Source organism: Salvelinus fontinalis, chromosome 18 (genome assembly GCF_029448725.1).
Source record: "Salvelinus fontinalis isolate EN_2023a chromosome 18, ASM2944872v1, whole genome shotgun sequence".
NCBI classification, from domain to species: domain Eukaryota; kingdom Metazoa; phylum Chordata; class Actinopteri; order Salmoniformes; family Salmonidae; genus Salvelinus; species Salvelinus fontinalis.
Window position 1 is genome coordinate 22,034,033 of NC_074682.1, and position 15,079 is coordinate 22,049,111.

Sequence of the window (15,079 nt, forward strand, 5' to 3'; positions counted from 1 at the left end):
ATGAGAAGGGTGTGCTTGAAAGGATGCACATAACTCTGCAATGTTGGGTTGTATTGGAGAGAGTCTCACACTTAAATCATTTTCCACACACAGTCTGTGCCTGCATTTAGTTTTCATGCTAGTGAGGGCCGAGAATCCACTCTCACATAAGTACATGGTTGCAAAGGGAATTAGTGTCTTAACAGCGCGGTTTACCAAAGCAGGATACTCTGAGCACAGCCCGATCCATAAATCTGGCAGTGGCTTCTGATTAAATTCAATTTTCACAGAACCGCTTGTTGCAATTTTGACGAGGCTCTCTTGTTCAGATATCGGTAAGTGGACTGGAGGCAGGGCATGAAAGGGATAACGAATCCAGTTGTTTGTGTAATTAACTCACTCAGGTGCATCGCTATATCATATTTGACATTGTCTGTAAGCTTGAGTTCATTTGCGCACAACAAATCATACAATGATGGAAAGACCTGTGTGCTCTGCAGACAGAGAACAGCTTCAACTTCTTAATCATAGCCTCAGTTTTGTCCCGCACATTGAATATAGTTGCCGAGAGTCACTGTAATCCTAGATTCAGATCCTTCAAGTGAGAAAGAACATCTTCCAGATAGGCCAGTCATGTGAGAAACTCGTCATCTTGCAAGCGGTCAGACAAGTGAAAATGATGGTCAGTAAAGAAAACTTTAAGCTTGTCTCTCAATTTAAAAAAAAAATGTGTCAATACTTTGCCCCTTGACAACCAGCGCACTTCTGTATGTTGCAAAAGCGTTACATGGTCGCTGCCAATATCATTGCATACTGCAGAAAATACACAAGAGTTCAGGGGCCTTGCTTTAACAAAGTTAACCATTTTCACTGTAGTGTCCAAGACGTCTTTCAAGCTGGCAGGTCATTCCCTTGGCAGCAAGAGCCTCTTGGTGGATGCTGCAGTGTACCCAAGTGGTGTCGGGAGAAACTGCTTGCACGCACATTACCACTCAACTATGTCTCCCTGTCATGGCTTTTGTGCCATCAGTACAGATACCCAACACATCTTGACCACCAAAGTCCATTTGATGTCACAAAGCTGTCCAGTAATGAAAAAATATAATCTCCTGTTGTCCTGGGTTCCAGTGGTTTGCAGAAGAGGATGTCTTCCTTAATTGACCCCCCATAAACATAACGGACATATACCAGGAGCTGTGCCAGGCCCAACACGTCTGTTGACTCATCCAGCTATAATGCATAGAATTCACTGGCTTGTATGTGAAGCAGTAATTGTTTCAAAACATCTCCTGCCATGTCACTGATGCGTCGTGAAACAGTGTTGTTTGATGAAAACATAATCTGTATAGTTTTTTTTGCATTTTCCAACCAGCATTGTCCCAGCCATATCCGCAGCAACAGTAAGAATTAAGTCCTCCATAATAGTATGGGGTTTGCCTGTCCTAGCCACTCGGTAGCTCACCATTAATGGTATCTGTTATTTTTATAAATGTCTTACTACTCTAAAGTCGTCTTAATTCTCTCTCAAAAAACTCCCGTGGCTTATTTTTCAAATTGGCATGTTTTGTTTCTAAATATCTGCACAAGAGTGAAGGTTTCATTGAGTTGTGCGATAGTACTTTTGCACATATAACACACTGTGGCTGAGGAAAGGCACTACTCCCAATATAAATTAACCCCAAATCAATGTAGTTCTCATCATATTTGTGCCTCTTCAATGGTCCAACGTCACTGTCTGTTGTTTGATGCTTTCCCGGGTAAGGGGGCAGTAGCTCTTCGGCTGCATCAGATTCACAACTGTAAGTGTCCATGCTAGCTGGGTTAACAACAAATGTAGAATTACTGATGCTAGCATTGGAGGTGCTCGTGGAAGCAGAACAACTTGTGTAGTCGACTTTTGCAGGTGTAGTACTGCTGGTAGTAGCAGTAGTAGTAGTACTGCTGGTAGTAGCAGTACTACCTGTAGAGTCTCTATGGACGTGGGCCTTAGTTTTTTATTTCGACCATTTATCAAATTTCAAGCAAACGGAATGAGCAGCAGATACGGTGCAGGTCCTAATCCAGGCACTTGTCATCTCCCGTCTGGATTACTGCAACTCGCTGTTGGCTGGGCTCCCTGCCTGTGCCATTAAACCCCTACAACTCATCCAGAACGCCGCAGCCCGTCTGGTGTTCAACCTTCCCAAGTTCTCTCACGTCACCCCGCTCCTCCGCTCTCTCCACTGGCTTCCAGTTGAAGCTCGCATCCGCTACAAGACCATGGTGCTTGCCTACGGAGCTGTGAGGGGAACGGCACCTCAGTACCTTCAGGCTCTGATCAGGCCCTACACCCAAACAAGGGCACTGCGTTCATCCACCTCTGGCCTGCTCGCCTCCCTACCACTGAGGAAGTACAGTTCCCGCTCAGCCCAGTCAAAACTGTTCGCTGCTCTGGCACCCCAATGGTGGAACAAACTCCCTCACGACGCCAGGACAGCGGAGTCAATCACCACCTTCCGGAGACACCTGAAACCCCACCTCTTCAAGGAATACCTAGGATAGGATAAAGCAATCCTTCTGCCCCCCCCCCCTTAAAAGATTTAGATGCACTATTGTAAAGTGGCTGTTCCACTGGATGTCATAAGGTGAATGCACCAATTTGTAAGTCGCTCTGGATAAGAGCGTCTGCTAAATGACTTAAATGTAAAATGTAAATGTACTGTTATGGGTGTAAGATGGCACAGTGATGCCATCTGTTGGTAAATGTTCATTACTGCAACTCATGTATTTTACCGGGGTGCTTGAGATACCCGGAGGTATTGTGATGTACTGAACAAGACTGGTTACTCGCATCAATGCCTCTGTCTCGTCATTTAACATTCAAACAGATACGTTTGGTTAGCTGGAATTCCCGCGAGAGAGTAACGGTTAATGTGATTGGATGCTAATTATTTGACTTGACTACCTGTATTTGACATTGTGTTGTTATTTCGCTGAACACTAAATGGTTTCATTTTATTTTTGGCAGTGAAACGAGGCTACTCAGGCGAGAAAAAGAGCTCACCCAAATGTATAGCCCCGTTGGAAAATATAAATGGACTGTTTGAAAATTTGAAGATTTATATTTTATTTTTTTAAATATGTGAATCACATTTTATTTGGTGTACCCCAGTTTGGGAATACCTGGTATACAGTACACAATATGGTAATGAATTATGCATAAAAAATATAAAATACAACAATACACTTTCGTTCAGCAAGTACATTTATCTGTAATCAAAATGAAGAAATGCTGCTAGTTCTCACAGAACACTTTAAAAGACGGCAGTGAAAAACACAAATTCAAAAAGACAGCTTAACATGAGTCAGAGTTAATGTACAAAAAAACCTTAGTCTGCAAAATCTATAAAAAATGTCCCTATTTAGTCTATACAAACACACACATAATATTCCTACGTTTTAAAATATTGTAATTAAAATGTATTAAAATAATATAATTCAAACGTAGGTGAAGTAAAGTAGGTGCAGCTAAAAAACAGAAGAATATACTCAAACACACATAGCTTTTTGACATTAAAACAACCCTACATCCCAGAGCTTAAGTATGAAAATGCTACTCTACTTATCACAATTCACCTGCTGGAAGTAAATTTGATAGTTAGAGTTGTGTTTCTATCAGAAATCTGAAAACAATAACAAAAGTGAAGCATGCAAGTTAATTCATTATATTATATTTAAGGTGTCAGTGTAACATATGGTCAGTGTCTTTTAGAGAATGAGATACATCGATCAATCCAATGATCAGAAATTACTTTTAAACCCATTGTTTCCTCTGGGTATATTTTGCATTCTTTCTTTTGAGGCCTTGGTGTAAGGCTAAAGGCAGTGCCTTAGCAACGTTCTCCTCCCACTCATAGCAGTGGTTCACACGGGCACAACTCAGCAGACAGTCCAGCTCCCCCTTGATATCGGTGCAGTGCTCTATCAAGGCAGCAATGGTGCTAAATTCTATGTGGCAGTTCTAGTATAACAACATAAAAAAATACTAATTACTACATTGCTAGAGGAAAATACATTAAACTTAAAAGCAAGTCAAATATGAATAATTGACAAGACCGCTCACCTCGAGCAGGTATTTGCCGTTGGAGGTGTTGTCTATTAGGTGGGTGACCAGTCCAGAAGAGAAACGAATTATGAGAGAGCCACAGCCAGGTCTCTTAGGATGGGGGCACAGTAGGTACGACCCCAGGACATCCTCTGCAAGCAGGGAGGAGCTGCTGTCACTGCAACACATGATAAGGATTTAGAGACCACTGACAGTTCAGATGAGTTCTCATCAAGTGACAGTGGTGGAAAAAGTACTCAATTGTCATACTTGAGTAAAAGTAAAGATACCTTAATAGACAATAACGCAAAAAGTGAGTCACCCAGTAAAATACTACTTACAGTGGCAAGAAAAAGTATGTAAACCATTTGGAATTACCTGGATTTTTGCATAAATTGGTCATAGCATTTGGTCATAGCATTTCATCTGATCTTCATCTTCAACAACAACAGACAAACACAGTGTGCTTAAACTAATAGCACACAAATTATTGTATTTGTCTTGTCTATATTGAATACATCATTTAAACATTCACAGTGTAGGTTGGAAAAAGTATGTGAACCCCTAGGCTAATGACTTCTCCAAAAGCTAATTGGAGTCAGGAGTCAGCTAACCTGGAGTCCAATCAACGAGACGAGATTGGAGATGTTGGTTAGAGCTGCCTTGCCCTATAAAAAATACTCACAAAATGTAAGTTTGCTATTCACAAGAAGCATTGCCTGATGTGAATCATGCCTTGAACAAAAGAGATCTCAGAAGACCTAAGATTAAGAATTGTTGACTTGAAATTAAGCTGGAAAGACTTATAAAAGTATCTCTAAAGCCTTGATGTTCATCAGTCCACAGTAAGACAAATTGTCTATAAATGGAGAAAGTTCAGTACTGTTGCTACTCTCCCTAGGAGTGGCCGTCCTGCAAAAATGAATGCAAGATCCAGGGTATCATTATCAATGAGGTTAAAATAAATCTTAGAGTGTCAGCTAAAGACTTACAGAAATCTCTGGAACATGCTAACATCTCTGTTGACGAGTCTAAAATATGTAAAACACTAAACAAGAATGGTGTTCATGGGACGAAGTTTGCAAAAGAGCACCTGGATGTTCCACAGCGCTACTGGCTAAATATTCTGTGGACAGATGAAACTACAGTTGAGTTATTTTGAAGGAACACACAAAACTGTGTGGACGAAAAAGCTACAGCACACTAACATCAAAACCTCATCCCAACTGTAAAGTATGGTTGAGGGAGCATCATGGTTTGGGGCTGCTTTTCTGCCTCAGGGCCTGGACAGCTTGCTATCATTGATGGAAAAATGAATTCCCAAGTTTATCAATACATTTTGCAGGAGAATGTAAGGCTATCTGTCTGCCAATGGAAGCTCAACAGAAGTTGGGTGATGCAGGACAGGACAACGACCCAAAACACAGAGGTAAATCAACAACAGAATGGCTTCAACAGAAGAAAATACGCCTTCTAGAGTAGCCCAGTCAGAGTCCTGACCTCAACCAGATTGGGATGCTGTGGCATGACCTCAAGAGAATGGTTCACACCAGACATCCCAAGAATATTGCTGAACTGAAACAGTTTTGTAAAGAGGAATGGCCCAAAATTCCTCCTGACCGTTGTGCAGGTCTGATCCGCAACTACAGAAAACGTTTGGTTGAGATTATTGCTGCCAAAGGAGGGTCAACCAGTTATTAAATCCAAGGATTCCAGTGGCGTGCCGTGGGCCTGGGGCCTGGGCCTTCAGTGAGGTACTACACAGTCTCACCCTAATTAATCCACCTCTTATTACCATCATTATGATGCCATGGCTCTAGACACTATACATTTAGACAGAAACGCAGTATAACCAGGCGTTGCGTCACCTTGAAATTGACAAATTGACATTTTTGGGTAAACAGTGTTTACCCAAAAAACATGACACAATCAATGAGTCTTTTCAATATTTCCCTTCACCTTTTCATTGTGCAGCTCCGTTGCCCTGCGCGCTTGTTCTTTGAGCTGTAGATCCACTCCGGTGTCCCCAAAAGTTTTCAAAAGCCATTGCTTGTAAGTGCCCAGCCGTACTTTGGTGTCTCGTTGCTGCCTTGGTTAGACAACTCAAGTTTGCAAAGCCAGTGTGGCTCCAAACACCAAATCGATCACTTGCAAATAATAGGCATTCCCAGCAGTACAGTTTGCAGTGCTTCTCGGAGCCTGTGAGCCATTGACAGCGCTCGTAGTTGAAACTTTGAAAGTGGCGAGCGAACGAACCCCTTTCCCGCCTGTGACAGGCTTTGTGGCGTCGGGCGACCTCTCCTTACAATGTCTAACTTTTTTTGAAAAATTTGTCTTGAGAATGGCGTTATAATTATATCCTCGACCAAATCAATATCTTCTCCTCCTTCCGCCATTGTGGGTTGAAAAAACAGCTTAGTAGTACGCGAATTAATTTGTTTATCAAATTCAGTTTCCTAGATCTGCATAGACCTGCCCATAGGACCTGCCTCTCAATATTGGTAATCCAATCAAAAGACGTGCACGCACTACGCCTGCTAGCTGGCTCCTGTGTAACACTGGAGCCAGCCAGCAGGCGTACAATAGCCAACTCTAAAGCTGATTGGTTGACACTAACTTTTCATTTCCATTCACTATAAGCTACAAGCGCCCGCACTGTTGATTCTGAAGGCCTGAGGGCAGATTTTAGACCCCTGGCAACACTTGATGGCTGAATATGATTGGATAAAAGATCTAACATAAAGACCAGCCCTCCAAATCTCAACCTGGGGCTGGAAGCAGTGCAACCAAGAGGAAAGCTATGAAATGAAGAGTATAACTCTTACTCTGGGGAATAATTTAATACATATTTGTGGCAAAATATATAAAAAAATATATATATTCTGATGATGTTTAGGCCAGCAGAGAAGGCCTTGCAGGCCCTGACGGCCCACTACTGAAGGATTCACATACTTTTCCCACCTTGCACTGTGAATGCTTACACGGTGTGTTCAATGAAGACATGAAAAAGCATAATTGTTTGTGTGTTATTAGTTTAAGCAGACTGTTTGTCTATTGTTGTGACTGAAGATCAGATCAGATTTGATGACCAATTCATACAGAAATCCAGGTAATTCCAAAGGGTTCACATACTTTTTCTTGCCACTAAGTAAAAGTCTAAAAGTATTTGGGTTTTAAACATACTTAAGTATCAAAAGTAAATGGAATTGCTCAAATATAAAAGTATAAATCATTTCAAATTCCTTATTTTAAGCAAACCAGAAGGCCCAATGATAATTATATATATATATTTAAATTTACATATACCCAGGGGCACACTCCAACACTCAGACATAATTTACAAACAAAGCATTTGTGTTTAGTGAGTCCACCAGATCAAAAGCAGTAGGGATGACCAGGGATGTTCTCCTGATAAGTGCGTGAATTGGACCATTTTCCTGTCAAAATGTAACGTGTACTTTTGGGTGTCAGGGAAAATGGAGTAAACTGTACATTATTTTCTTTAGGAATGTAGTGAAGTAAAAGTTGACAATAAAATAAATAGTAAAGTACAGATACCCCCCCCCCAAAAAAATACTTTAGTAGTACTTTAAAGTATTTTTACTCAAGTACTTTACACCACTGTCAAGTGAACACTCCATAAAATACACTAGGGACTAGCATCAGTGTGAGTGAGGTAAATGCAAGAGAGAGGACTCACGTGGCAATGCCAGCCCAACACCACACTGCTTGAGCCAGAGCTTCTTCTGTTTCAGCAAGGCTCGGGGCCCGGGCTCTCCTCGCTGGCATTTTGTCCTGCCCCTTTCCTGTTTCACACACAAGAAGAGAGATTCCTTAGCATCTTGTGATGATCCCATTCCAAGTGGTCCCTCTAGGGAATTATTTCAACATTACCTAATGAATTGTTTCACCCTTGAAAGTGCTCTCTGCACACTTGGCCCACCTTCTGGAGAGTTTAGCTGATCCTGGAGGTGACGTTGTTTGTGAGGGCTGTAAGTGAAGGAGCGATAGGCCCCTGAGCGCAGTACTTTGTTGCGGATGGCTCTCTTGCGCACCAGGGAAGGAGAGGAGGTGAAGACCTCCTCTTGGCTGCTTGGTTGTTCCTCAGTTGTTGTTCCGTTGTTCTTCAATGGGAAGACCTACAATAAAGACCCATAGAAAGTATTAACTGGCCAACTGCTAGGCCAGCAAAATGTACGGGCTCAGCAAAGCAAATAAAAATAGCACAGTGAAATAATACTTTCACAATTCAGTTAAAACATAAACACAAGTTTGTCCTGACCTTTCCCCCTGGGAGTAAGCCCTGAGTGGGGGCCCTTCGGAATGACACAAGGGCACTGACACTGAGAGGGAAGCCCTGGTTGAGGAGGGAGGGGGCACGGCTGGGCAGTGGGCCGACAGACTCATCCTGCGCCTCCTCTGGGTGCTTTGCCAGGTAGGACAGCTGGAAACAGCGGCACAGCAACAGGTTCAGGAACTGGGCCTGGGAGAAAACAACATACCAACAGAGAGGCAAATCAGACACAGGAAACTGCAGCTTAACAGACACACAGAGGAAATTTGTTGACAATCATCTTGGGAGATAACGATCCAATACAGGTTCTTACTGCTCTGGCATGCCTAGCCTTGAAAAGGTGGCAGTATAGCTGGGCATCAGGGCTGCCGGGGTTGTGGGAAACAAAGGCGAACTGGGCTTCCAAGGGGTGGGCAGTGGAAAGGGAGACCCTTCGTAGAGCATGGGCCATGAGGAGGGTCTACAGACAAGGAAGGGGAAAGTAATTCACAAAAGGAAAGAAATTATGTTGTTGACTTTTAAGACTGAGAATTTAAACTTTTACCGTCTCATCTTCATCATACATCTTCACCCCTTTGATGGAAAATTTAAGGGACACAGACCTCCTTTTCTTGCATGTCTGTGAAAAAGACATTTCAACACCTCAGGCAAAGCTTTTTGTGTTTGCCTTCTTTGACTTTGGACTGTCTAGAAATTCCACATCTCCACCATAATAAGTTGTGAACAGTCAAAATGTGTTTTAATGTACTGCTGCTGCTTTCTAACCTGTCATTACCAGCACCTACTTTGAGAGACTTTAGCTGTGTGTGCAACTGCTGCATCTGATCGTCCAAACAGCAGTCGTCCACGTGAAAAGAGCCAACATACTATATAAACAAGAAAGACCATGTTACACATACTATAAATTGTTGATTATAGATAAACACGTAATGTAACCAATTAACAAGGTCTTAAAAGGGGCAGATTATAAGGGAAGTAAAGTCCACACAGATTTCATCCTCTTAGGACACACTTTTTTTCCCAAACTAATATACTGAACAAAAATATAAACGCAACACGCAACAATTTCAAAGATTTTACTGAGTTACAGTTCATATACGTAAATCAGACAATTTAAATAAATCTTATCTAATCTATGGATTTCACATGACTTGGAACACAGATGTGTTGGTCACGGACAACTTTTTTTTTTAAAGGGGCATGGATCAGAAAACCAGTCAGCATATGGTGTGACATCTCCTTCGCATAGAGTTTATCAGGGTGTTGTTTGTGGCCTGTGAAATGTTGTCCCACTCCTCTTCAATGGCTGTGAGAAGTTGCTGGATATTTTCAGGAACTGGAACACGATGTCATACACATCGATCCAGAGCATCCCAAACATGCTCAATGGGAGACATGTCTGGTGAGTATGCAGGGCATGGAAAAACTGGGACATTTTCAACTTCCAGGAATTGTGTATATATCCTTGCGACGTGTGGCTGTGCATTACCATTCTGAAACATGAAGTGATGGTGGCGGATGAATGGCACGACAATGGGCCTCAGGATCTCGTCACGGTATCTCTGTGCATTCAAATTGCCATCGATAAAATGCAATTGTGTTCGTTGTCCGTAGCTTATGCCTGCCCATACTATAATCCCACCACCATGGGCACTCTGTTCACAACGTTGAAGTCAGCAAATTGCTCGCCCACACGATACCAATCACGTGGGCTGTGGTTGTGAGGCTGGATGGACGTACTGCCAAATTCTCTGAAACAACGTTGAAGGCGGCTTATGGTACAAAGTGGCCTATAAAGTACATTATTTTAGAGTGCACATTACACAGGTGCACCACATTTTAGAGTGGTGCATCTGTGTAATGATCATGCTGTGTAATCAGCTTCCTGTCAGGTGAATGAATTATCTTGGCAAAGGAGAAATGCACACTAATAGGGATTTAAATAAATGTGTGCACAGAATTTGAGAGAAATAAGCTTTTTGTGCGTATGGAACATTTCTGGGTCTTTTCTTTCAGGTCATGAAACACAGGACCAGCACTTTACATGTGTTTATATTTTTGTTCAGTGTAGTAACCAACTCCTATATGGGGAGGAAGATGTGTTTTGCTCTGTCAGTGGATATGGCTTACCTCAGCTGACCTTGTAACTGTGCCATCCTCCCTGACTGGTGTCTCACCCATCATTCTCACTCCTGAGTTAGCCTACTTCTTTATGCTGCTGTTTCTGGAGGAGTTCCCCTGAGTTCTGCAGAATCAGAATATAGCAGAGAGCTTTACAGCACCCAGCATGATCAACATTAGACATGTGTATGATGTGTCATATGCACTGGCCGGAAGTGTTATTTTCCCCATGTGAAAAAATGCTTTTGTAGGCAGGTGGAAGTGATAAAATGAGCTGTGAACAATTCAAACATTTGCATTTTAAGCTAGAAACAGGTATGTTTGGTGAAATGGTGTAAAGTACTTAAATAGTACTTTAAAGTATTTTTACTTAAGTCCTTTTACTTCACTACAATCCCAAAGAAAATAATATACAGGACTTTTTACTCCATACATTTTCCCCTCACACCCAAAAGTATTTCTTACATTTTGAATGCTTAGCAGGACTGGAAGATTGGAGGAGTCCTGCTGCAACATCATCTATCAGAGCAGTCATCCCTCAGGGTCTACAATGTCATCTCTCAGGAAAAGTGGGGGTTTCGAAAGGAGTGGACGTTTTGAAAGGAACCATATAAGGAGAAGTGTGGGTTTCGAAAGGTGCCACTCAAGATGTCAGTCATGGTCTGCAGAGATGACAGTAAGGAATTTTAGTTATCCCCCCAAAAATGTCTATTCACTCATTGTGAGCTGTGTCTTTGAACGTTACCTACTGGTGACCATGTATGTAACGTTACGTTTTTCGTAAATGTAAATACTAGCTAATGTTAGATACCTGAACTTGAACAATGCATTATTTATTATTGAATATTTTAAATAATAATAATAATAATTGAAATATCAAGTCATTGCGGTTCTAGCAGTTATGGAATTCCAGCACTTCTAGTGTTAAAAGACTCCTGTGAATCGGCACTTCTCCTTATATGGTTCCTTTCAAAATCCCCACTTCTCCTTATATGGTTCCTTTCAAAATCCCCACTTCTCCTTATATGGTTCCTTTCAAAATCCCCACTTCTCCTTATATGGTTCCTTTCAAAATCCCCACTTCTCCTTATATGGTTCCTTTCAAAATCCCCACCTCTCCTTATATGGTTCCTTTCAAAATCCCCACTTCTCCTTATATGGTTCCTTTCAAAATCCCCACTTCTCCTTATATGGTTCCTTTCAAAATCCCCACTTCTCCTTATATGGTTCCTTTCAAAATCTCCACTTCATCTTATATGGTTCCTTTCGACACCTCCACTTTTCTGAGAGATTCACTGCACTGAGAGATGACATATCAGTAGGTGGCAGCATAGAGACCCTGAGGGATGACTGCACTAAGAGATGATGTCGCAGCTGGATCCTATTGGAAAATTGTCCAATTCATGCGCTTATCAAGAGAATATCCCTGGTCTTCCCTACTACCTCTGATCTGGCAGAGTCACTAAACACAAATTATGTCTGAGTGTTGAAGTGTGCCCTTGGCTATCCATTAAAAACAAATCAAAAAGGAAATTGTGGCGTCTGATTTGCTTAATATAAGGATTTTTAAATTATTTATACTTTTGATACTTAAGTATATTTGAGCAATTACATTTACTTTGATACTTAAGTACATTTAAAACCAAACTCTTTTAGACTTTACTCAAGTGGTATTTTACTAGGTGACTTTCACTTTTACTTGAGTCATTTTCTATAAAAGGTATCTTTACTTTTACTCAAGTATGCAATTGGGTACTTTTTCCACCACTGGTATGGTGGTAGATGTCTTCAGCAATTTCCAAAATTCGAGACTGTCAGGTCATTATCTGCCCCTTCTCCTCTTGGCCATATTATGAAAAGGTTATGTGCACCTGCAATCTAATAGGTTGTTGCGTTGTTGTGTTTGAATCTTCTAATGAATTACATGCCACACATTTTCAGTAGCATACAAATCACTTTTACTGGTGTGGATTTAACCAGATGTAAAAATGTATTCCATAGTCTACATCATTCAGAGCATGCAGGTATCACCCATTAGTCTGCAGGGTTGGGTAGGTTACTTTCTAAATGTAATCAGTTACAGTTACTAGTTAGCTTTCCAAAATTGTAATCGGTAAAGTAACTTTTGGATTAACCGAACTCAGTAACGTAATCTGATTACATGCAGTTACTTTTAGATTACTTTCCCCTTAAAGGCATTAGAAGAAGACAAAAATGTATGTTACCAATTGAACTATATCTATTGCAGGATAAATCAATGTTAAAGTTTACATAGCTGGCCATATATGGATGTTAAATGTTACTTTATGGGTTGGTTATGTAGGCTTCTTCTAACCCATCTCTTCCCCACTAGATATAATAATACGATTAAATTATATATTTACATTAAAAACCAAAGTCTATCAGAATTCCAGTCATTCCAATAAATGTTATACCCCTTGATCTTCAAGAATAGGATTTGGAAATATGGAAGTATAGATTAGCCAAATTGTTTTGCTTGAGCCTAATCCCAAAACGAAGGATTTATTAGCCAGCCCTACTCTGTTGTTAATGATTTTGTTGTCATGGAGGACTGATTGGGCTCATTGATTCGAGTTGAAAAATAAATGCTGCGCTCATGGAATGGCGTGCTTTGAGCGCTACTGAAAAGTACTATTTACATGTGAAAAATGAATACCATATGCTGCATTTGCTATTGGCCTATTGTTTACCTTTTTGTTGGTGACACTTTGATATCTTGATAGCAGTTTAAAGGGCAAATCCACCGATGAAACAATAACAAAATCGTTTCGCCGCCTCTGTTTTGGTAGGCTGAGGGATGGGCCTGGAGAAATGTAACCACTCTCAGATTAATAGACAGAGATATGGATGCAAGGACTGACCATCCATGATATCAAAATTATTGTTTTAACCATATTATGAGGCTATACCGTGTTTGTTTACATTTACAATGTTTACAAACATTGGATAAAAACAAGGTTATATTTTGGGTTCTCATGGAGTGTGAAAGTTGAACTAAGCTCATGAGTTCATCATTTATAAGTCAAAAATTGGATGTAGCAACAACAGATTGCCCCTTTAAGTCTATCAAAGGTGTGCGAGTAGGAACGTGTCCATTTGTATTCCATAGGCTGGGATCCGCACCATGCAGCTGTTGCAAGAGCGCATTTTTCACTGGCTGTCCACTGGTTTCAAAAACAATGATTGATAGGCAGCTTAAACTTCTTGAATGCAACCATTATCGGGTTCAAATACACATTAAGATTTGTGAACAGCCATCCACAACAACCACAATCCGTAAGGTGCAAACAGCTAAATGAGAGAGCAGCAGTGCGATTCACATCAATGCGCTATGTAGATATCAATAATAAGTGATATCCGTATCGCCGTAGACTACACTGCTGTCATCCTTACCTCCAAGCGTTTATTCAAATTGGATAATCTTTGGATGCTGACATCAGTCGCACCATTGGAAGACATACATCGGACTGTAGCCCACAAAAGCCTATTCCCGCTCTTCTCCCGCGATCGATCAAACACATTTCGTGTCATCATAGTGGTCTCTGATTTGTGGTCAGACTCGCTCAGGTGGAACAAACTTAAATGTGTGCCTTTTTTCAATGCTGATTTGGATGTTATTGAGAAAACAAGTGTCAAAGATTGTTTTTTGCAAACATCCTTTCTGAATTTAAAAGTAATCCTTGAAGTAATCATCTAGTTTTTCAAAAGTATCTAATCTGGTTACAATATTTTTGCTGGTAACAGATTACTAATCCGTTAGTCCCCAAACCTGTTAGCCTGTTCTATGAGCGCAAACATTTATGCAAGGATTCAGTTAAACGCAGGTACAGCTTTGGCAAAGTAAACATGCCAATAAATCAATGCTAATCAAATCTCTTACTTTAGGGCCACAACAACGCTCTTTTCACTTCCGCACTCTTGTACTCCGGACCCCGTTCCACTGTTCCAAACTCTGATTTCCCCTCCCAGTCAAAGTTATCTCATGTCAAATTGACGCCCGCCCCGACTCAATTCAGAGTTGGCTATTCACCGGTGTGTTTGGGCGGGACTAGAAACGTTTACCTTTCGAGACATATTTGAGATTATGAAAACACATTTTTACGCACGATGCGGCGATATAAATCAGCCCATACGCAAAGGCATTTCTGTAGCCCATATTGATGGTCCATACACTCATTGCGTAACATAGGTGTAGACCTAGATATGGGACGTATTCATTACGCGACTTCTGTTGCAAAAGGTTTTTAAAACGGAAGCAAACGGAACGAAATGGAGTGACATACCTGCATGTCTGAATGGCACTAGTTTTAACTAATGATTAATACACCCTTCACTGATTTGCAGCAGCCCATCCATCCTGAATTTAAATGTATGTTAATTACATAATTTCCCCCTTGTTCATCAACATGCTCAACATTGGCATAAGTAAACATGTTATGCATCTCTCTGAATGAGAGGATTCACTTAATGCACCAAATAATGATTTACAAGCTGTATGGACATAGGCCTAATAAATTGTAAATTTATGGTCTATTTAATAACCCTTTAATCAAACTATCCAGCACTTTATTCATGAGTGA

General features: G+C 41.0%; 1 protein-coding gene across 5 annotated transcripts; it reads right to left on the reverse strand.

Moving 5' to 3' along the window:
• Window positions 1-3,205: 3,205 nt before the first annotated feature.
• LOC129815153 (SH2 domain-containing protein 5-like) lies at window positions 3,206-14,484 on the reverse strand. Of its 5 annotated transcripts, none has more exons than XM_055868594.1 (11): window positions 14,380-14,477; window positions 13,190-13,302; window positions 10,488-10,602; window positions 9,143-9,223; window positions 8,902-8,976; window positions 8,671-8,817; window positions 8,346-8,546; window positions 8,007-8,202; window positions 7,764-7,869; window positions 4,082-4,241; window positions 3,206-3,979 (listed from the first exon to the last, which is right to left on the reverse strand). In XM_055868594.1, exons 3-11 carry the CDS (start codon window positions 10,539-10,541, stop codon window positions 3,773-3,775), a joined length of 1,227 nt encoding a protein of 408 aa, XP_055724569.1. In that variant the 5' UTR covers window positions 10,542-10,602; window positions 13,190-13,302; window positions 14,380-14,477; the 3' UTR covers window positions 3,206-3,772. The 5 variants fall into 5 exon arrangements, with proteins under 5 accessions (XP_055724569.1, XP_055724570.1, XP_055724571.1 ...); XM_055868595.1 differs by lacking the exon at window positions 13,190-13,302 and adding an exon at window positions 10,944-11,140 and having other exon boundaries at window positions 14,380-14,475; XM_055868596.1 differs by lacking the exon at window positions 13,190-13,302 and having other exon boundaries at window positions 10,488-10,628; window positions 14,380-14,484.
• Window positions 14,485-15,079: the final 595 nt, after the last annotated feature.